The sequence below is a fragment of the Chrysemys picta genome, chromosome 17 (genome assembly GCF_011386835.1).
Source record: "Chrysemys picta bellii isolate R12L10 chromosome 17, ASM1138683v2, whole genome shotgun sequence".
Lineage (NCBI taxonomy): Eukaryota > Metazoa > Chordata > Testudines > Emydidae > Chrysemys > Chrysemys picta.
In genome coordinates, this window is record NC_088807.1 from 2,367,782 (window position 1) to 2,391,060 (window position 23,279).

The following is a 23,279-nucleotide window of genomic DNA, read 5'->3' on the forward strand; positions in this document are numbered from 1 at the left end:
ATGCCAAAGGTTATTTTGCCCTCCGTGGGGACTGTTATAGCCATAGGAGCGTCTCCCCCTAACAGCCTATGGGTCTATCACTGTGTAGGAACCTGTACAGGAGATTCTCTCCCTGGGAGCCTAAAGTTCCCGCACTCTGTACAGGGGCTTCTCGAGCAGCTCCTCACTGTAGGGACCTGACGCTAGACAGGGATCTCTATGGGGCGTGTGACGAAGTGGGGGATTGCCTTGGTTTTTCCTTCTTTTCCCCACTGGTTCCAGGAGGTGGGGGGGGAAGGGCTGGTCTAGGCCCCGCTATAGGGCACCTCTGTCCAGGAGCTCTCGTGGGAACGTCTGCCAAGGGGCGTGGGGGGGATTCCATAGGGAGCCTGCCGCCGCCCGTGTCACGTGATCTGGAGAGCGGCTCGCGGGTCACGTGGCCAGGGCTGGAAGGGCAGAGGGCGGGGCTGTTCCCCCCCTGTCACGTGATAAGAGGGCGGGCGCCAGGCTTGCCGCGATCACGTGACGGGGCGCGGCGCTCGCGACAGCTGAGGCGGCCGCTTCCCCCCGCGCCATGGACCCGGCCGGGAAGGAGAAGGAAGCGCTGCAGCTCCTGGCCGAGGCCGACAGGAAGGTCCGCGGCTCCCAGTCCTTCTTCGCGGGGCTCTTCGGGTGAGTCCGTCCCCGGGGGCCGGGTCCCCGGCGGGGCCCTGTGGGGGGGGGGGGGGGCTGGAAGTGGGGGGCGGGCCCTGTGGGGTGGGGGCCCTGTGGGGTGGGGGCCCTGAGGGGGGGCGGGGCCTGGAGGGGGGCCCTGTGGGGTGGGGGCCCTGTGGGGTGGGGGGCCGGAAGTGGGGGGCCCTGTGGGGTGGGGGGCTGGAAGTGGGGGGCCCTGTGGGGTTGGGGGGTGGGGCCTGGAGGTGGGGGGGTGGGGCCTGGAGGGTGGCCCTGTGAGGGGGGGCTGGAAGTGAGGGGCCCTGTGAGGTGGGGGGGGTGCTGCTGGGGATGGGGTAGGGTAAGGGCGGGAACTGGGCTGCAGGGAAGGTCACTGCCTCTGTGACCCCAGAACTAGGAGCCTCCCCGTCTATGAGCCCTGCAAGGGCAACTCCCTTCCTCCTCGGGCAGGTTGCCTCTGCTGGGGTGGGTGGGATGGGGTTTGTCTCTAAAGGGAGAGCAGTGGGGGGGGGTTCTTTCTCCCCACCCCCTAAGCTTGCAGTGCTTTAGTGCTAGCCCGCCCTGACCTGTTGAGATGGGGGCCGGGTTAGAGTTCCCGGCCTGGATTTATCCCCACAGCTCCCCTCTACTCCTAGGAGGGCCGAGCCTGTTCTGGTGAAACGGGGATCAGTAATGTATCATGGGGTGGGGGTGGGCAGGAGGCGTTCGAGGGTGCAGGCATGAGCCCCATCTACACAGTGGCTTCTGTCATGGCTACCTCTGGAGGTGATCTGTACTTGGTAGCTGGGTGTTTTCCCTAGTGTAGACAAGCCCCTAGGGGAGTGACTCAGAACAATCAATTGTTGCTGAACTCGGAGGACATGTAAGGAAGGCTAGCACAGCGGCGCATTGCGGGTGGGATGGGGTGTGTTGTGTGGCTGCAGAAGTTGAGAACATGGGCAGAAAAGACAGCAAGGCCTGGTCTGAACACAAAGTTGCACCAGTTTTACTACTTGGACTGGAAGCTGTTTGGTGCAGGGACAGTCCTTTTGTTCTGTGTTTGTACAGCACCAGGAGGTCCTGGTCCACGACTGAGGCTCCCCTGAAATAAAGTGATGCGATGTTGAACTGATGCAACTTTGTATGTGGATACTCCCCAAGTGGTTTGTGCCTGGATTGCATTGGTAAATGTCATCGAGTTTAGACTGGCTGTACTAGTTCTAAACTAATAACCCCTGCATGGATGCTTTAAAGTACTGTCTTTTAACTGATTTGTGTTAAATAGCTGCAATGTGCATGTAGAGATGTAACAGTCGGGTGTGTGCAGTATAGGTAGGCTTGGCAGAACTTGATGCTAGTCATCAACATTATAAAATAGCGATCAGTGTTTCTTTGAAATTAAATTGAAAAAAATACTTACACAGTTGCAAGAAATTGTGTGTGGGGAGGGTCAGACTAATCATCTAACAACTGTACATTCAAAAAACTCAAGCTTTGTAAACCTTAAACCATAAATTGTCAACATCACATGTCAAACTGTACAAAATAAATATCCTTAAATCAAACTCTAATATAGTCTCAAGCGGCACTTTTCCTTCTCTGCCGATCTGCAAATTTCAGTTATTGATGGAAATATTTTTTTCATCAGTTTGCACCATCTGTGACCTTTCCTAGCCTAGTTCTAGATCCCAGTCTGTGGAGGATAGGAGTCTGTTACAGCTCCAGCTGTCACATCTCACTCTTTTAGCTCTGGAGGTTCTTTGGTCAGTCCCGTGTGTCTGCCAAGATGGTGGTTGTCACTTAGGCCTGGTGTATACCTAAAACGTAGGTTGACCTATCTGTGTCAATCAGGGATGTAAAAAATTCACACCTCGAGAGATGTAATTAAGCCAACTTAAGCTCTGGTATAGATGCCACTAGGTGGACAGAAGAATTCTTCTGAGGAGGGTAGATTTGCTGCCCTAACGGAAGAACCCCCTCCTGTCGCTGTAGGAAGTGTCTACACTAGTGTTGCTGCAACTCTGCTGGTGTAGTGCTTGTAGTATAGACGTACTCTCTGACAGGCCTTAAGATCCTCTGTAAATGAAGTGAAGTGCATGTTGTTAGGAGAGTACTCAGTGGCTTACCACGACTTGAGGAAGATGTAATGGCTGACAGATTTAGGGGTGACAGTGAGCATCAAATTAGATATGAGCTTGAAATGTGCTAGGGCTACCAAAGAAAAGCCGATGCAAATTTTGAGACTGTGTACTGCAGAGCCTGCATGTCACTAAAGAAAGGTATGTGATAGTTCCCCCCCATGTGACTCTGTAGCTGGGATGTTATGGTCAGTTTTGGGACATAAGTGACTGACTGGAAGGGGGGGGGGGGTCTGAGGAGAAAAGCGATAATCAAATGGACCGGAGGAACTGGATTTGGAGGGAAAGATCAGGTCCGTGTAGTTTGGCAAAGCAACCACTAACTAAGGGGTGTCACATCCATAAATAATGGGCAGGTGTACGCATTACATAGTGAGGGGACAAGTATCAGAGGGGGAGCCGTGTTAGTCTGAATCTGTAAAAAGCAACAGAGGGTCCTGTGGCACGTTTAAGACTAACAGAAGTATTGGGAGCATAAGCTTTCGTGGGTAAGAACCTCACTTCTTCAGATGCAGATAGTGAGGGGAATTGAACGTGATACACAGGTGATGGATAGGACTGATAAGAAGAAGGGGGAAATAAAGGATAAATTGCAGGGGAAACTTGCTGGCAGTGAGACCCGTTACTGCAGAAATAGCTCTGCTTGGGATTCTAGAAACTGGACTGGATGCTAGAGATGTTCTATAGGGAACAATCCTGCATTGTTTCCCCCGGGCAGATAGGAATGGCTGTGAGCTGTGTGTGTTAGAGACAGTGGAGTGGCCAGATGCCGCACGTGGCTAAATCATGTGTGCGTGGGTGTGGAGGGGGTTTAAAATGCAGTCCCATCTGGAGGAGATGGGGTGAGTTGGAAGCTAGCACAACTAGTGGCTTTAATCCTGTGCCCTATGGGGGAGCTCTGTTTGCCTCTGCAGCTTGTCCTAGCCCTGCATCTCTCTGATTGTGCTGCAGGCTGGGTTCTCAACTGAAGCAGCAGCTGCCAGAGGAGAGGGGGAGGGCATACAAGAGCAAATGACAAGGTTCTTGTGACTCAAAGCACATTGTTTTCTCTCATCTGGGCCACTGGATTCCCAAGGTCTCCAGAGCAGGGAGCTGCAATAGATAACGATTTCTTAATCAGCACAAATAAGGGGGTGGTGGGGGGAAGAGAAGCTGGCAGGCTGGCTATCCAGAGGAGAGAGGAGGTGGCTGATGTCAAGAATATGATTCTTAATACACCTCTACCCGGATATAACGTGACCCGGTATAACATGAATTCGGATATAACACAGTAAAGCAGTGCTCCGGGAGGGGCTGCGTGCTCTGGTGGATCAAAGCAAGTTCAATACAACGCGGTTTCACCTATAACACGGTAAGACTTTTTGGCTCCCGAGGACAGCGTTCTATCAAGGTAGAGGTGTAATAAAATAGGAAACTGAAAACTCCAGAAGAGGCTGTTAAATGATGCCTCCTAAAATTCTTTGCCTGTAACAAGTGAGAATGCAGCACGTTGTGCCAGCTAAATCTAACGTTCAAAGACCGTATGTTCTGGTTCTAGGGACCTGGATTTCATACTGGCATGTGACACAGTAATACTGTTGTGTGGAGCTCTTCTCTTACAAAATGTATTCTCAAAAAGCAGTTTAGAGAAATAGCAGAACAGGGAAGAGACACTGAGATAGACGAGAGAAATGTTTTTTGCTGTGTGTGTGTGTGTACACACTTACATATACAAAGCTTTTATTTTTAAGAGAGACAGTTGAAGATAAAGTTGAAGGGGGACTTAAAAAAAAAAAAAAAAAAAAAAAACCCCAAACCCAAGGAATCTAGGCGGGCAAGCCCTGTTAAGTCATTGAGATTTGTGTTTCTGAATCTTAGGTGACTTTAAAAATCTATCCCCTGAAAACCCTTTAGGACATTTTTAGCAACTAAAATTTCCTAGTGATGGTTTTTAGTGTGCATCATAAATTAGTTAGATGCTTTCAACTCATGTTAAACAAGGCATTGGTACATAACATCAGATGCCATTGTGCTAAATGCTAATTGGCATTCGGTGGCTACAGTAGCTTGTCTGCGAACAAGGTATACTTCCCAAAATTATCACTACTTTTATAAAATATATTGCTCAGATTTAACTTGTGTGCTTGCCATTAGTCAAATGCTTAAAACTCGCATCTGTAAATAAAACATGGGAGCTGATCCAGACTCACTCATGCTGCTGGTTTGAAACCTCCGTCTAAATTTTGCTTTTCTCTGTAGAGCATTGTAGCAGTCTTCTTTAATGACATAACTAGCAATGCTAATTTCCTTATTGGATGCTGGACATGGCTATCTTCAATGTCCGTTCTATCTGTCAGTATAGAGGGAGTGCTTCTTTACTGACTTGGTTATTCTCCTTACAGGGACTCTGTGAAATAGGGAAAGATTGTTATCCCTGTTTGACAGGTGTGAAGCAGAGGCCCAAGTAGATGATCACCCAATAATTCTGTTTCATATGGAATGGAACCCAGGTCTCCAGAGTTAAAGTCCAGTGCCTTAACCGCAAGGCCACCCTGCCTCTGTAAACTGTATCAATTCTGTCAAGGTCTTCACGCTCTGGTACTAGTTGGAGGCTCCAACATAAAAGAGGGGATGGAGGGTAAAACCTTGTGCACTGAAATATTTAATGGGAATATTCTGTGTCTAGCACTGATCTAAAACATTGGAATTCCTTGTGGTACATTTGATACGGCTGAAACCTTCAGCAGCCTTGCACTGACTTCCATAGCTGCTTTTCAGCTCAAAGGATCCCAAAGCACCTTACAAACTGTACCTGCAGCACTGCTGCGAGGGAGACACCTGTGCATAGCATCGGTGAATAACTTGACGAAGGAGACCAGGACACACAAGGCACCGTTGCCACCATCCACACTGCACCAGGTGGCCTGAGTTCTTAAGGGCCCACTTAAAGAACTGGACAAATTGCATAGACTCTCTCTTTATCCAGTTAGCAGCATAGAGGGCCCAACTGCCTGCTGGGATTGAAACGCTTGATTTCAGGAGAGCAAACATGAGCTAGGCTCACTGCACACCTTTGCCGTGGTAGTGGACTGCCTTGGTGTTTTCCAAGTAGTGAACTCCTCAGATATTGTGGAAAACCTCGTTTCCAGGTTAGTAGCGTTAGCTAAGTTAGTAATTAGCTAGTTAGTTGCTTTGCTGCTTTTGCTAGGAACTGTGGGCCAGATTCTCCACTGCCCTGCACCCTGCCACTTAACACCAGTGTCGAGCGAGTGTAATACCCTCCCGTTCTGGTGTAATACCCGTGTATACACTCACCATTTCTTTGGCGTAAATGACCACACAGGGCAATGGGGAATTGGGCGGCTTGTGTTCAGTTAATGAATTCCTTGGTAACCATATAGCCTTTAGCTTTGGCCCCTTTTTGGAAACTGACTCGGGATTGAGGGATAACTTTGTCCCTCAAGCTGATCCAAACTACTGGGAACTCTTGCTGGCTCTGACCAGCAGTTTGGCAAGGTCTCGGTCGGCCATATGCAAGCAATTTTCAAATGGAATCAAACTCCGGTCTTTGGGGGAGACCTGGGAATGCTTGCTTGTAAGGTAAAAGCAGAGTGTTTATTGCAAACAAAAGCACGCTGGTCGAAGCCCGCTGACAATCTGCATCCCAGGATATAAATGGTAAGATAAAGTTGAAATACTTGTTCTAGCCACACATTTGGGTAGAGAGGAGCTGGGGTATGGGGTAACTAGGTCCTATTCCTGGCTCAGCCCCGTCTCACTGTGATATTAGACCAAACTTTACCTCTGTTTCCGCCACCTTTAAAATGGATGACACTTGTGTAGCATACAGGAATTTTGAGTGCATGAGACTCTAATGAGAAGGACAATAGAAACATGCCTTTATTTCTCTGTTTGCTAGATGCACCAGCAAACAGCTCCCTGCTACCAGCATCGTGGTCTCTTGCTACCTCTAATTTTGCAGAGCTATGAACAGAGGGGGGAAAAAATGCAGCATAAACTCTGATCTTCCAATTTAAAAAAAAAACAAAAACCCCTCACTGACATGCTGCAGCTTGGATCGTCAGTTGCCTCATGTCCAGGGGGTTTAACCAGAATCAATAACTTCAATAGGTGGACGTGTTCATTAGCAAAACTAACGGCAGCTCGGGGGACTGTGCCTGCTTGCTGCAATGCCTGAATTTGGAACGATTTATCTTATCTTAGCAGGCCAACTCTGCCCCAGCTTCGTAACTTCCCCTCTGAGGTTAACAGGCAGACTGAAAGACGCTTCTTGATCTTGGCTGTCATCATGGCTGCCTCGGCGGTTGGCAGCTGAACCCCGCCGCACTTGGGAATGTGCTATTTCTAGGATCCATGCAGCTGGTTTAAGATCTATGATTGTTCATCAGTGGCTTTTATGGCTGTCCCACACTAACATCTGTTTTGCTCGATCAGCAGCAGAGAACAGATCTGGGAGGAGGGCTTAGCTGATGGCTTCATTCAAGACGCATGGTTTTTTCCTTTCCTCCCCCACTGGTTGAGCCCTCTGAATCTTACACCAAGTAAAATGGGGTCAAAACGACACTGCTTCCATGGGGTATCAGCCTCACTTACTCTCCACTCTTATGGTCTTTGGAGAACAGACTGAAAGTGAGTGGGAGTTGGCAAGGTGGTCCATTGAACACGTGGTACTCAGCAAAGCTTTCAGGTGGGCTCTGGAGTGGCTCCAGGGCTTGTTTCTCATTGAGCCTCTAGCTAGAGGGTTCTGGAGTTTTTTGGGCTTTTAGTGACTGGTCCCTGAGAAGCCTTCCTGTCCTTGGCGGGAGTCTCATTCCTGAAGCCATGAATGCTAGTTGGTGGAGTATGGAGGCAGGAAGGCTTGAGGGGTAACTCTCCTGAATTGGCACCCTGGAGAGGTAGGGGCTCCTTTAGCCAACATTTTAACCAGTGTCCATGGAGAAGCCGTTCTTTGTAGGGCAAGGGACCCTCTGCTACCAAGAGGGGAAAACGTTCCCAGGACCAGAGATTCCAGTGATGTGAGCGGAGGACTGGGGCTTTCCAGCGCGGTGAGTTTATGTGGTGCCTGGTTTGTTTGTTTGCAGGGGCTCCTCCAGGATAGAAGAAGCATGCGATATCTATGCCCGAGCAGCAAACATGTTCAAAATGGCCAAGAACTGGAGTGGTACGTATGCCTGCTCTGACGCTGCTGTCTCTGTTAACCATGCCATGTTGGGTGGGCTTGGGGAGGGGTAGGGTCCCCTTGCAGTACAGAGCAGTAACTCTGGCTCTGAGTTTGTGCCACTTGCTAGCCCGTGGCAGCAGAGTCCATAATTTGGATATGGTGCCAGGGGAGGGACCATGCTGCACCAGTGGCTTGATCTCTGGGAGATCTGGGTACTCAATGCTGCTAAAGTCAGTGGGTTCTGCAAGGAATCCGCAACTCTGAAAATCAGGCCCATGGCTTGCTAGGCGTTCACACGGCATGAGAATGAGCTCCATGGCTTCTTCCGTGGGGAGGAGCTCTCTAAACAGCACCTTGCTGATTGCCTCCCCTCCGGTTTCCCTGTGAACTGGGTCCGGGCTAGGAAACGGGCAGTAAGAGGCAGCTGCTGCTACTAAACGGATTCCCCGGAGCTTGAGTATGAAGTGGCTAAGCACTGCAACACGGCCCCTCTGTGCAGGCAAAGACCATTGTGCAATGCCACCTTCATGTTGGCTTCCTTAGCTCGCTACCTGGCACGCTTCAAAAAAAGGAAGCTTTGCCTGTGAAATGACCCTCATGGGCCTCTTGGGAATGGCTGGGGTTCTGCTCCTCGCCCTCCCGGTTCCTCTTCCAGCTGCGGGGAACGCCTTCTGCCAGGCAGCACAGCTCCACCTGCAGCTGCAGAGCAAGCACGACGCGGCCACCAACTTCGTGGACGCTGGCAATGCCTTCAAGAAAGCTGACCCGCAAGGTAAGGCGGCGGCACTGCTGCTGTCCAGGTGCTGAGGAATCGGTTCTGCTGTGGTTCCGGTGGAAGAGCTGGGAGTCGGGACACCTGGGTTCTAGTCCTGGCTCGGGGAGAGGGATGAGAGGCAGGGGAGCTGGGAATCGGGACTCCTCCTGGGTTCTTTTTGACGCTCTGCTACAGACTGGCAGGCTGAGTCTGCTGGTTCTGAGTAACTCCACCTGTGTCTGTTTTGTACAATGGTGAGGATTCACTAACCCCATAAAATGCACTGCTCAACTGGGCCTATATAAAATGCATGTTTAGCTGGATTCACGTACGGTACTTGCACACCACCTTTCAGGCGTAGGTATGTCATGGCCAATAGATCCCTATGAAGAGGGGTAAAGAGAGACTTCAGACCCCTTGTGGAAACGTTCTTTTTCTGATTTGCAACCTTAACCACCAAAAGTTGATCAATGCACTTGCCTGGGTGAAAGTGAATAAGGAAGTGGTGTTTACTCCTTCTCATAACACACGAACTAGGGGTTACCCAGTGAAATTAAAAGGCAGCAGGTTTAAAACAAGCAGAAGGAAGCATTTCTTCACCCAGCACAGTGTCAACCTGTGGAACTCCTTGCCAAAGGATGTTGTGAAGGCCAAGACTATAACAGGGTTCAAAAAAGAACTAGATAAATTCATGGCGGATAGGTCCATCCATGGCTATTAGCCAGGCTGGGCAGGGATGGTGTCCCTAGCCTCTGTTTGCTAGAAGTTGGGAATGGACGACGGGGGATGGATCACTTGGTGATTCCCTGTTCTGTTCATTCCCCTCTGGGGCACCTGGCATTGGCCACTGTCAGAAGACAGGATACTGGGCTAGATGGACCTTTGCTCTGACCCAGCATGGATGTTCTTATGCCGCTTGCAGCCCGAGGGAGTAAACTCCACTGGCCAGCGTGCCCGTCAAATTACACGTTGAGATTCCTAGTTCAGTGGAAATCCTTGTGCAACCTGAAGAGCCTGTCTGCCGTGTTGTGCTGCTGTTCTAAGAGAACCACCCCGGGGCGCGCGTGTGTGTGTGTGTGAGAAAATTTATTGCATCACGGTGGGATAAACCTATTACTAGAATATTGCAACAGCTTCCAGGTATACTACTCCCGCTGCCCTGACTCTGAGTGCTTGGGGGTGGGGGAGTTTCTCTGAAGCTGCAGATGTGATTGTTAACTGGTCAGCTGGAATTTTGTGCTGGAGTGAATGTTCTGCAGTGCTGACTGCTGCAATTTCCACTCTCTCTGGTGTGGATTAGCTGGTTAGGATGCAGCAGGCATACCACCCTGCTTAGGAGGGGACCGCGATAAAATCTGACCTACCGTCTGGGAGCGTTCCTCCTTTCACAGATGGCAAAGTCGCATTGGTTGTGACCCTAACCAGCAAAAAGACAGGAAACTTAGGACTCAATTCTGCATGGAACTTCTTGTGGCTGGTTAACCTTCTCAGAAGAGCTAATAGCAAGGAGTGCAGCTGAAAATGAGATGCGCTGTGTGTGGCCATGCAGAAAAGGGTAAAGTCTCCTAATTAAGCTTCTAAGAGACTGCTCTGTACAAATGTTCCCTGTGCAGCAGAGAATTGAAGGAGTTCTAAGAACTAACTACGCTTTAAATCTTTCTGCTGTCGAAGGGCATATATCCTGCAGGCAGTTCTGTGGGAGCAGACTCCTGTGGACTCCTCGTGACATCAATGGGGCTCTCTGCGGGCCTCTCCAGAGCAGTTTGCAGTGTGTGCTGCCGGTGTCCCTGCACAAGAGGGATTCTACTTGGCGTTGCATGCTTTGAGGGTGATCACTTACGCCATGCTTATCTGAGCTGGGGTTTTGCACATGCAGTTAGATCCGCTTGGGTGGTGGTTCTGGAGAAAAGATAATGAAGTAACCGGAGGAGACAACAAATTTAATCCTCTAGGGGATTTGCCTAATCTTTCAGAGATTTATGTTCTGATTATCCAGCCACATTGCTCTCTGCGGAGCAGTCAGTGTTTGTTCTCCCGAGTGAGTTTTGCGTTTTGCGAGGTGGGGAGATGGTATCTGGGGATGGTGGGCGGAGGGATTTGAGCCAGTCCCAGTGGGGCTCGTGGTATTTTTCCTCTCATCAGTGGGATTATTTTTTGCCTCTCTCTGCTAAATCCCATTACTCAGGCAGAGCTCCCTTAAGAAGACACGAGCTCTGTTTGTCTAAGGATATCCTACACCAGGCAAAAGGACAATTTTGTGCATGTCACTAGTGTACCAATTCCTGGGACTGCAGTTCCTTGCCCACCAGTGGGAACACAAGAGCAGGAGCATGCCCTCTACTCTGACGCTCAGAGCATCAACATCCCCAGCCTGTAGCGGGACATCGAGGTTAGCATCATGGCATTTTTGCTGTGAGCTGACAGGACGGGCAGAGCAAGTCTGGCCTGCCTTTAGGAGGGAGGGATCCTGGTTATGTGGCTCTGGTGCTGTTATGTTCTCTTTCCAAAGAACCTGGCTGTAAACCCTGGGCGTTAGAGGTCTCTAACTGGACATGCAGGCAACCCCAATTACAGGGAAAAAATCCCCAAATCTACCAGCCCAAGTTCTCCTCTTAATCCCTGGCTCTGTGGGACAGCACTGGGGGCCTGGCTGGACGTAACTCGGGGAAGAAACAAGGGCAGCTGCTATCTCTTCCTAGTGCTACACTTTCCAAGTTACGGAGAGGGGAAGAGAGCCCTCTAATCGATGTACAGGACCGAAATGAGTGTCTGGCAGGCTCCAGTGGCCTTGGGCACGGACGCCAGGTGCCAGAGCTCACAGCACTGAGGAAATATTTTCATAACTTGAAGGCCAGAAGGGACCATTATGACATGCCCAGACGAACCCAGGCCAGAGAGGCTCACCCAGTGATTCCTACGTCCAGCTCAAGTGGGACTTGTAGTTCTCGCTTTTAAAAGCTTGCAGAGGGGACCTGACCTGATTTTATTGGTAAATCCCCCCCCCCATCCCTGTCTCACGTTACTCCTAGTCTCTGTTCCTTCCCCCCCCAACCTGCATGAGCTTTCCAGGCCCCTTGGACTAATGGCAGTCTAAGATTCAGCAGGTGCATCACCTGTTGGTTAGGGGCAACTGCACCTGCTTATCCTAGGGCTGATTTTTGGCCATTCCGCTTCCTGCTAGGGAACAATGCGAGTGACATTTGGGAACAGTAAGAAAAATTTGCCTGTCAGAGCTCAGCATTTATGTGCCGAAAAACACCCTCCCACGTCTTTCTGGAGAATGCTGGTGAGAGAAACTCCCCTTGCAATAGAGCAAAATGTAGTAGTGAAGGGAGCCATCTTGTGTTGTTCACAGCGCTGTGAGGTATTTACCCAGAGCAGGCTGGTGGCCTTGTCTTTGGAAGCCAAGTTCATATGAGCTCCTGGCAGATCTTTTTGGCTGGAAGATCCTGTCTGAAGAGCAGGGAATTTTTCTCCGCTTTCTTTCAAGCGGACTCTGAACTTTAGCCCCTAGTCTCGCAGGGGCCACAGCTGATTTAGCTGAAATTGGTGAGGCTTTGTGGAAATGCCAGGGTTCGCTTGCATGGAGACAGGTGAAGGATCGGGGCCATAAAGTGTTATGGAGGCACTTGGTTTCCTTATTTTAGCGATGGTGCTGGTGAGCTTTGCATGTGACTGTCCTGAACCCTGAACAAAGCTCGTTGTTTGGGGCGACTAAACTAGTAGTTTGTGCACATCTTTCAGCTCAGTCTTTCCATGGTTGTAGAGAGGCAGCATGGTCTGGAGGAGAGGGCCCCGTGCTGAATGTCCAGCCATGTCGGCTCTGCCGCTGACCTGCTGTGGGATCTTTTGGCCAGTCACTTCCCCCTCCCACCTGCCCTTTCGTTGTGTCTTGTCCCTTTAGACTGAGCCCTTCAGGGCAGGGACTGTCTCTCATGAAGTGTCTGAGCCCAAGGGGCCTGGAAGTGCTACAGTGTTGTAAATGTTACGGGTACAATGCACATAAGCTTCTAAAGCTTGCGCCGTTGGCTTCCTTGCAGGCAGCGTCTGGTTGGTGACCACAATACCGCAGGATTCTTGTGTGCTGAGTAATATCTACCATCCTAGCCAAGTCAGGGGCAGTTGCCTGGTCACCTCACTCCAGCCTCGTGCTCTGGTCCCTGAGGCTTTCTTTTGCTGGAGTGGTCTGGACAACAGCTGCATGAGACACTGGGGCGCAGGGTGTGAAATACCACTACAGATACAATCTTCATCGATTCATTAGCTCCTCTTCAGGCCCCTTCTAGCCATGGGACCACCTCTCGCCTGCTCTCCGTTCCCTGGAGGTTTGCAGCCTCAGCAGTTTTCCTTAAGTGGCTATTGATCTCTGTGGAGGGGTTGTGCTAGAAACAACACCTGGTTGTCGTCATTTTCAGGCAGGTCAGAAGAGTTACTGAATGGCTTCATTTCTCTACGCTCCTGTGCTTAAAAAAAGTTTTGGTTTTGTTTTTAAACAGAGGCCATTAACTGTTTGATCAGAGCTATCGAGATCTACACAGACATGGTAAGTCTGTCCCGCCATGTCTGCGGACCAAAACTTTCTCTTTGCTTCTGGGCTGCTGCAGAAGGGAGGGTGATCCAGGAGCTGGCACTCTTCCCTGGGCTCCCAGTCCTGTAGCACTGTGCTGCTGGAAGTGCTGTCAGCCGGATCAGACGTCCGATCGAGACCCTGACTACTTGTGATCCCTAAAGGTTCCATGAAACTGCTTGGAAGAGTCGGTGATTCAGCCACCGGGTTCTTGGCCAAGTTGAGGCAGAAGCAGAGGGGTGCCTCTGGCTAACAGCCTAGCACTTGGCTACAGCAGTGAATGGGTACCCTAGATATAATTCAGCCGGTGTCCTACTCAGTGTGTGGATTGAACTGAGCAGGGTGGCCTGCTGCAGTTTTGCCAGCTGAATGAAGCCAGTATTGGACTTAAAAGGAGGGTTTGTAGCAACTTCAGAATCGGCTGCCGTGGCAGACGTATTTATACAATTCAGAGAACTCCAGTGGGGAATTCCCTGAGGTTCGCCAGTGTATCCTCCCTGCTGCAAGGGTAGCGCAAGCGAGAAGACGCAGGAGCTGAAATTGTTGAGTCGGTGAAGGTGCGTTAATTTCCCTCTCCTCTTCCAGGGCCGATTCACCATCGCCGCCAAGCATCACATATCAATAGCGGAGATCTATGAGACGGAGCTGGTGGATATAGAAAAGGTAAGTCCTGAGGATGCGGGGGGAAGGGAGGGAATCGGTCTGCCTTGTAGCTCTCTTATCTAGAAATAGGTTAAATGCAAACAGTCTCCTGTGATTGGCCTGACATTGTTGCTGTGTCTGGGATGTGCAGCCTTGCGAGGACTTGAGCTTAATCCTGCGTTTGAATCCTGTTAGACACACTCATGGCTAATTAGAACACCCACTGTTAGAGTAACTTCTTGGTAATTAGGGATATAAATTTTGCAGCAGGGCTGAAGCCAATTGCTAACTGATGGGGGAGAAAGGGGAAGGGTTGGAAGATACTTCTGTAGCAGGCTGTCATAATTGTTCATTATGTTTTTTGCATCTTCCTCTGAAGCTGCTGGTACCAGTCAATGTCCGAAGCGAGAGATTGGGGGGTGGATGCCAATGGCTTGGTAGCCTAGGGGTACGGGTCTTGCCTTGGGTGTCCATAGGCCCTGAGGTTAAACCCAGGTGGAACCCTGGCAACTGGTGATGCATTTTGAGGTCCTATTAGTTGGTCCCAGCTGGCCTTAGAGAACCTGGTCCTGAACCAGATTCAGCTTTATTGCCCTGTACCTTGTGGTCACTCTCACCAGTGCAACATGGGTGGAAAACACTAGCCCATCCGAATGGCAGCACTCCGTGCCTGTGTAAATGACTGCGCAAGTTGCAGGGCAGTGGAGAATTGGGTCCCGTAAGCCTCCCCTTGGGCAGGACACCATGTTAATAAACAGAAGCAAAACTAAAAACTCACCAGCTGGAACAAATTGCAGGCGTTTGGAATGCAGATGCTGCAGAGAACGAGCAGAAAATCTGTGCAGACACTTGGCATGGCTTGCGTTGCAATTGATTCAAGGTTAACGCATTTGGCTGATGTGGGTGTCTGAGAGCCAGAGGGGCAGTCAACTCCAGCTGTATGCCCCTAGGATCACTCCTCCTGTTTTATAAGACTAAATGATTCACCAAATACTCTTCAGGAGAAATAACTTTCTTCCTTGTGAGGGAGAACGTCTGCTGCTGCCTCGGGGGTTCTGTTGGGCTGCCCACACACAAACTGGCGCTGCGAATATTAAACCCTTATGAACAGCTACTCTGGCTTTTTTCAGTTTAGCTTAAACCTGTTTCACTTTGACTTAAGCAAAACCAAAATATTATCTCAGGTGGTAAGCAGGGGTTTTCTCATGACTGGAGCCCCCTGCTCCACCCCCTTTTATAGCTTTGGCACAAGGTGGGGATCTTTTGTCTGTGCTTGGCCCCCACCCCTCCTTCTAAATGGAAAAGTACAAGATTTAAGATGGATTTCAGTATCAGGTGACATGGTCACATGTCCCTGTGAGACCTCCATTCTTCATTACCCCTAGCCCACACCTACACAGGAAGGCTTGCAGGTAAATAAACCCATTCACAGTTCATTGATTCTGACGCACCCTTAATGGCTTCCACTGAATAGGTTTACATCAGTAATGCAAGTTTAGATCTTATTTTTCTAACTCCAGATATAGAAATAATACGTGCAAACAAATAGGATGAACACACAGTAGATTACAAGCTTTCTAATGATACCATACAAGGGGTATTTAGTTTAGAGCATATTCCAGTTATGTCATATTCATAAGCATATTTCCATAAAGCATATGGAGTGCGACATCACAACCAGGTTCGGGGGGGGGGGGGTCTTGTAAAATTCTACTTGGGAGCTGATGGGAGGAAAATCCATTGTGCTGGGGCTGTCACGGGGGTGGTGGGCTGTGGTCCCATGGCAAGCTCACAGTACTGACCCGAGAAAGCTATAAACCATCTTAATGTTTAATCCCAGGTGTCTCCAAACAGGGACTGGAGACACCTGGGATCAGTTCCTGCCTCCACCAAAATCTTCCTGCATGCCATGCCCAGAATCTGTTAATCTTTGGGCCTCTGGTCCCCGTGTGTGTGTGTGGGGGGGGGGGGGGGGGTGTGATTGTGTAATCTCTCTCAGGCAGGGATTCTGTGTTCATGCAGTGCCTGTCTTGGTTGGGGCCGCTACTGCAGGAGTGCCTGATGGGGATGGAAGTTCTAGGTTCTAGTGAGGCTCTGGCCACGGGCTCTCTATGAACCTGGACTCCGTTGCTGGTTGATGATCGACACCTCTCTGCTCAGGCCCTGCATTCTTGGCGTTTGCCCCGCTGAAGGTGTGGGTGGGTTTCGTGCGTAGGGTTCTCTCGGCAGGTCGGGCGTGCGGTGCTGTCTCTCAATTCTGCTAGTGCTGCCAGCGAACTGCCTGGGGAGCTCTCATGGGGTGTTGTGTTCTTTCTAGGCGATAGCCCATTATGAGCAAGCTGCTGATTACTACAAAGGGGAAGAATCCAACAGGTAAATCAACTGCTGCTTTGCCCCCTCTTGCTGTAGAACGTGGCGGAGCAGTGTAACAGCCATGCATTAACGCCTGTGCTCTGCAGGCATATGGGCGGCCAAGCCAGCATCGCTCCCTTAAGGTGGTATTGTAACCGTACAATCCAGCCCAAACTAGGGGTAGCATGTAGCTATGCCAGCCCAGGAGTCACAATCCTCTCTTTCACTGGTGCAGCTTTCTAGCTCGTGTGGGGGGGGGGGGAGGGGAGGGCATGAGTAGCAGCCTGACGAGCTGCTGTCCCACTGCACAGGCACTTGCATTGCAGGTCGCTCACGTGGGAGTAAAAGTGGGTTCCTTATGCCTCCTTGCTTCCCCTCTCTGGGGCACAGCTGGGTTTGTGGCTGAGCCCTTAGAAAGGACTTGACTGGTGATTGTTGCTATAAAAGGTGTGATGTAGACACCGCTCGTTTTTCCCCCCCACACACACTCTTTAGTGGCATAATGATACTGAGCAAACCCTTATGCAGCTGGGCCCAGTGGCAGATCAACAGAATGCCCCCACAGGGGCTGCTTGATCCTGTGGGCTGAACCCTGCACCAGTTCACTGGTGTAGAAAGCGCTCCTTCGTAACAGTAACGAGGCCTGTGCCAGAGCAGGGATGCTGGGGGCTCCTGCTGCTGGGGGGCAAAAAAGCAAACTGCATTTGTATGGTTGGCTGAGTGTTTCTGAGGCAGTGCTGTCTTTCACGTCACGCTAAGCGCCCTTCCCTCGGAAAGGGAGCGCACTTCACGATCCTCGCGAACGGCCAGCGGGGAGCACAGCCTTCGGGACCCCGCCGTCAGCCTGTTGCTTCTCGCCGTTTTTGTTTCTTTGCAGCTCTGCCAACAAATGTTTACTGAAAGTGGCCACTTACGCCGCCCAGCTGGAGCAGTACCAGAAAGCCGTCGAGATCTACGAGCAGGTCGGGGACTCTTAAAGGGCAGGCGTGTTTGCTCACCTCGTGGTGTCTCCCTTCCTTCCCTGTTCCTGGGGAGGTCCAAAATCCATGAGGCCAGGCCAGCCTTTAGATCCCAGCTGGCTTTGCTTGCCTGCAAAGCATTGGGGGGGGTTCTTGTAGGGTGGATGGGAATGCCTCACTACGTTAAGGTGAGGAATGGTCCATTCTAAGCTCACGGCACCATCTTTAAGTGTTGCCCTATTGGGTGTGTCTGCAGACTGCCGTGGCAGGGCTGGGAGTGTTGGAGGCAGCGGGTGTGTATGGGAAGCTAGTGTAGAGGACAAGGATTCAGATGGGGTGTCCCCCCTGCTCCATGTACATCCTGGACAGGCACCCAAATATTCGACCCTCCGTAGGAATCTGATCGCTTTGGTGTGTTGCAGGTGGGCACGAATGCGATGGACAGTCCCCTGCTGAAGTACAGCGCTAAGGAGTATTTCTTCAAGGCGGCCCTCTGCCACTTCTGCATTGACATGCTCAACGCAAAGGTTGGTCTGGCGCTACAGAGCCGCCGCTGTGCTACCGAGCAGGGCGTGAGGCTGGGGGCCTAAGGACCTGCTCCCAAAAATGGGAAAACACCCCTCTCACTGGTCCTTTTAAACGCCTCAAGCAAGGGTAGCCCATAGAGGGGCCCGCAGTGAAGCTGGGGTGAGGAAGCTCTGTTGCTACTGGAGTGACCTTCTGTAAAAACCCCTCCAAGCCCTGTCCCAAGGAGCCTCCGGGCTAGGCAGCTAGTCCCCCTGCTCCCTTTATGAGCAGTCACTTGAGCCGCGGCAGGCTCTCACTCCTCTGTCTTTCCAGCTGGCCATACAGAAATACGAAGAGATGTTCCCAGCCTTCTCGGACTCCAGGGAGTGCAAACTGGTTAAAGTGAGTGACTCTTCCTTATTGGCTCTGCACTGCTCAGACATTAGAATCGCATGGGTCTCCCCCTCCTCCCCCAATTCAGAAGCAGATTATTGTGCCCTGGGAGGACCCATGTGAGAAGTGGCCAGATGGGGAAGTTTAAAATCAAACTCTCTCTGCAAATCTAGAGTGAAATGACTCCTCCACTAACGTTCACAGGACTCTTCTAACCGTCTACGGCCCTTGATCTTTTTTCTTTGAGGCCCCCCCAGCATTCTGTAAAAACTCCACAGCCCACCTGTGCCACAACTATTCTTCTGTATCTAAAAGCCAGGGCTAGTGTTAGGGGGTAGCAAGCCGGGCAGTTGCCCAGGGCCCTGCAAAGCTAAGTTGCTCAGGCTTCGGCTTCAGCCCTGCATGGTGGGGCTTTGGCTTTCTGCCCTGGGCCCCAGTGAGTTTAATGCTAGCCCTGCTTGGCGAACTGTCTGAGACCTGTTCATGGCCTCCCGGGGCCCTGGACCCCTGGTTGAGAGCTGCTGGTTTGAAGAGCATGAAGTGCTCTTCTATTGGTCCAGTTGTTCAGAATCCCTAGCGCTCTATTCCAGCTGTTCCAGACCAAAATCCACTCCTGCCTTTAGCAAGATGAGGTGCCGTCCTGCTCTTATCTGTGACCCCTGTGAGAAGCCAGTGTGCAGGAAGCCTGTTGAACTGCAGTGTTGCTAAGCAACAAGGAAGTAGGAGGGTACCCATCCCCCAGGTGGATTGTGAAAGGTCCCTGGACCCGTTCTCTTCCCCTGTGGGCTGGCTTTTCCGGAACTGGGACTTTTGCAGAGCGTGTGCTGGACTGGTGTGAACGGCTAGGCCAGCTCCTACCCTCCTGTGGACAGTGCTCGAAATCTGTTGCTTTAATAAACTATTGTTGTGCTTACAATAAAATGCCAGATCCAATCCTGATACGCAGGGCAACTGTTTAGTTGGAGCCGCTTGTCAGCCAGTCGGATTTTCCCGATAATACGGCTGGCTTTAGCTACAGGGTCTCTGCTTGCACCTGTGACCTGGCGTAAGCATCAGAGGTGCGGCAGGTTACCGGGAGTTCCTGCCATTTGTGGAAATTAGTCCAGATCTGTGCTGATCCCTATTCCTTTCTCCCCCTCACAGAAGCTGCTGGAAGCTCATGAAGAACAGAACATTGACAGCTACACCGACTCTGTAAGTGCAGCGGGGAGGGAAGCGTCCAACGCAGCTCACAACCGGGGAGAGACTGGTGTGAAGTGGCTGCTTGGGGGGGCCAGTGTAGCAGCTGCAAATGTGGGTGTGAGGAGTCCTTGACTCAGCGTGCCCTGTGTGATCGCTGTGCTGGCCAGTCCCAGGGTGGGTAGTGGATTGCTCACTACAGTGTGTTCTCGAGGACTTAATCCCATCTCGCTGTAAATTACCAGGCCGCAGAGCTCCTTCCCCTTCCTTGATACAGACTAATGGATCCGGCAGATATTCGGCCTAATTTCTCTGTAGGGCTGTTACTAATACTCACTCACACTCACGCTCTTCCTTGTCCAGGCCCCTGTTATGTCAGCACAGGTTGCGGCCCCGATTGGCTCTATCGGGAGTCTTGGGAGCGTGGCACTTCTGCAGATCAGCCCACAACAAGCTACATGTGGGTTTACTTTGCCAGAAGGGGAAGTTTAAATTTTCAAAACACCAGTTGGGTTAAAAACATGGACCCTAGAAACATTAAGTTGAGCTCCTTGAAGTTAAGGACTAAGGAGAACATGGGGAAGAGAAGCTGGGTTTTAGCTTGAGTGGATTTGTTTCTTGTAGGAAATCCCAGGCTCCCAAGTGTATCTACTGCAATGGCCTGTTTCCTGCTGCATAGTGCTAACTCGCCTCCAGGTGAATACAGCTACTCTGAAACCTGTCACAGCTGTGTGTGTCACTCATTCTCTCCCTGACCTTCCAGGTAAAGGAGTACGATTCCATCTCACGGCTGGACCAGTGGCTCACCACCATGCTCCTCCGTATCAAGAAAACCATCCAGGGCGAAGAGGAGGACCTGCGTTAAACCCCATCCCCTCCTTCCCTGTCACCGTCAACTCTTTCCTCTGCAGAAGTCTGCATGGATATCTTTGGGGTGGGGAGGGTGGGGCCTGGAGGAGAAGGATTCAGACTTCAGTGACGTATTATCCCTTGTCTCCTAACCCTTTTGCCCCACAACCCAAAGAGCATAACTTTGTTTAGCAAAGACAGGGCATGTAACCACCTGACTCAGCTGCTCTAGAGAGGACGTATTGGAGTGACACTATCTTGTTCCTCCTGGGCCAAAGAGATGAGTTCCTGGTCCGCGGAGCTTCCCAACCTGCCTGCGGGCTCCTGCCCAGGTGTGATGGTCTAACACCCTTCCCCATCCCTCTTGCCCCTCTTCAGATATTTAATTGTATAAAAATTACTAGATCTTAAACCTGCTTTAGCCCTGACTTGCTTCACGCTGGTTTCAGAAGATAGCACAAAATCAGTTTGCCTCCTAATTCCTGCTGTTTAGAACAGATCCTCTCTCATTGCCCCCTCTCCTGCCCCACACTGTTTGATGGGAGCAGGTCTTGCCCATCCCAGGCAGGGATTTCAGACTCAGTACCAGCAGGAGTGGGGATGGGGAGAGCCTCTCCCTCAGCCCTTAACTTCTTCCCCTCCCTAGCCTGTGATCAAATCCCTATAGGGGTTCAGAAGCCTGAGTTTTGAGTATCTCCAGCAAGCCCAGAGCCCTGCTTTAGGCTGGGAGATTACAGGTGCAGTGACTTTCCCCCATGGCCTGAGCTGTGAGAACAGGTTCTGCTACTCTCTGCCCTCTCCTAGCCCCAGAGAGCTGGGAAATGTGTCAAGCACACGCTGGCACTTTCTAGCTCCTGCTTATTTCAGTGAAGAACTGTACGACCCTTGTGTCTAACCTCTTGGCAGCAAAGACTTCCCAGGGCCGCCCCTCAATCCCCGGAGCTCTGCAAGGAGCTGACAGGAAGCGTCACTTCGCTCTGTATCACAATTATCTCCTCCTTTCCCGTTTCTCATTGTCAACTGCACATGCTAGCTTGAGAAATACACACCCTTCCTTTCCCCCGCCCACAGGGCCGTGGTGCTGCTCTACGGCCCGCTATTAAGGGGCGTCAGACATTCTGTCAGTCGCGTGCAGCCCAAAGAGGCGAGAGCTGGACTGGACCGTCATTCCCACGCCGCCTGGGTAGCCAAAAATATTAGTTTTGTGCTTCTGGTATATTAGTAACCTTAGCAAACCCTTCTGTGGTGACTGTTTAATTTAATCCCGTCTCAGATTAGGCAGTAGAAGACTCTCTACAGCGTGGGTGAATTCTGCCTGCAGCAGGCCACATACACGGGATGGCAGCCAGTTGGAAGGGAATGTTCCTCCCATTCAGTATTGTGTGCGTACAGTCTGTGTTGCCATAAAGGTCTTTATTTCTGGGTTATTCTCTGTGGGTTTTGAAACCTAGCCCAAGAGGGGTGGGGCCAGGGCAGCTCAGGGTTTACCCTGCAGTAATCCCTACTTCTGTATTGTTTGTTGAAAGAAACAGGAAGTCTTGTTGCATGTCTTAATGTCAACAGAAAGCGACTCTTGCTGAGTGTAGTGAATAATTGCACAAGAAAAATAAAAACTTTGCATGAGCAGAAGCAGACTTTTCTAACTGTAACCCTGCAGCTAAATTCATGCTGCTTCACTAAGCGCATCTGTGGGCTTGCATGTTGGAGGTCTCCCATCCTCCCTGCACCACTTCCTCTCCCTCGTTGGAACTGAATTCTCCCATTACCTTGCAATCCCTTTAAAGTGTGATTCTATTCTGAATGCTGACTATGGAGCTAACCAAAAAAACCCACCTTCATTTGCCAAATCTGCCCTCTGTGTATTCAGGTGTCTGCTCAGTTCACTCCTGTTAGCCCCACAGAGCGCAGACTGACCTGGAATCTACCCCAGCTCTCAATGTGTTAACTGAATTAATTAAATTCTAACTGCAGAATATTTCATTCCGACTCATCAAGAAAATGTTTGTGAGAGTTCAGGTTCAGTGGGTAAGGCTGGAAATCAGCAAAACCACTATTTCCCTGTCAAATCCAGTGTTACAACCATTGACTCACTGTAGAATAGGTCTCAAGTTTTTTTTTTTTAAGAGGATATTATTTTTCACCTTGGGCATGGAATCCTTGCAAAATCACCCCGTTAGCAGTCGAGCTGTCTGTCCATTCATCCATCGGCACATACGGTAGATACAAATTAATGAACAGCTCTGAGATTTACCTTTTTTCTAAGCTGATGCTTTTGTTGATCCAATGACTCCATGCTGCTCTCCTTGTGTTTATATTTTCTGTCCTTGGACCACATTGTTTTAACCTATTAAAGAGTTCCAGCTGTTCATGAACAAGCCTGTCTCTTTAGAAGCTAGAGCCATGGTCCCTCACTTGTCGGTTTGGTTCATTAGTATGGGGAAGCAGCTGCAACGATGGGTCGAGTCTGGACATAAACAAGCCCAAGCTGTCAGCTGGAGTAAACTGGTATGGCTGCAGGGTCGCTGCTTGAGAACGGGCCATGCTGAAGCCACGTTTTTAACAGGCCCAAGAAATCCTGGGTGTAGAATGGGACTCTTCCTCCTCCTAAAGCCCAAGTTACAGTGATCAAACGGCGGCTTTTTCTGCCTCTTTCTGTTCTGTGGAGGTGGGTAAATGTGCCGCAATGCGGGAGGGTCCCTATCTTCAAACGAGGCTTAGGCATGACAAACTCCAGCTCTGCTGCTAAAACCTGTAAAAAGCTCCTCCTCGTTCTTATGAAATGTTCCCAGGCAGAATAGATGAGCAGATACAAGGGCAAGACTTTAGCAGAGAAATCTCTGCGTGTGTAACAGCTGTGTTAAACCTTAAGTTCAGCCAGGCCAGGCCATCCCTTGCCCTTCAACCCGTCCCCACTGCTGAGGAAAAAGTGAGCTACTCTAGCGATTGCGCTTAGTCACGTAGAAGTTTAGACCCGTTTGAGTTTATTCTGAGTGGAGAATGCCTGTTGTTGCAAAGGCTGCACATCACGTCTCGCCTGCTGCAGTGCGATGGCATGGCACCAGCATGGAAACTGAAGCAGGAGGGGGGGGCTGTTCCCTTTATGTATGTTGAGAGTTTGTCCTGAATGCTCCCCACTCTTCCTGTCTTG

The 23,279-nt window shown here is 50.7% G+C and overlaps 1 protein-coding gene across 1 annotated transcript; it reads left to right on the top strand.

The window, feature by feature from the left end:
* The first annotated feature begins 436 nt into the window (after positions 1-436).
* NAPA (NSF attachment protein alpha) lies at positions 437-21,757 on the top strand. Its single transcript, XM_005310524.5, has 11 exons — positions 437-651; positions 7,850-7,929; positions 8,585-8,701; positions 13,180-13,226; positions 13,836-13,913; positions 16,210-16,265; positions 17,122-17,206; positions 17,626-17,730; positions 18,044-18,112; positions 19,247-19,297; positions 20,046-21,757. Exons 1-11 carry the CDS (start codon positions 554-556, stop codon positions 20,145-20,147), a joined length of 888 nt encoding a protein of 295 aa, XP_005310581.1. The 5' UTR covers positions 437-553; the 3' UTR covers positions 20,148-21,757.
* Positions 21,758-23,279: the final 1,522 nt, after the last annotated feature.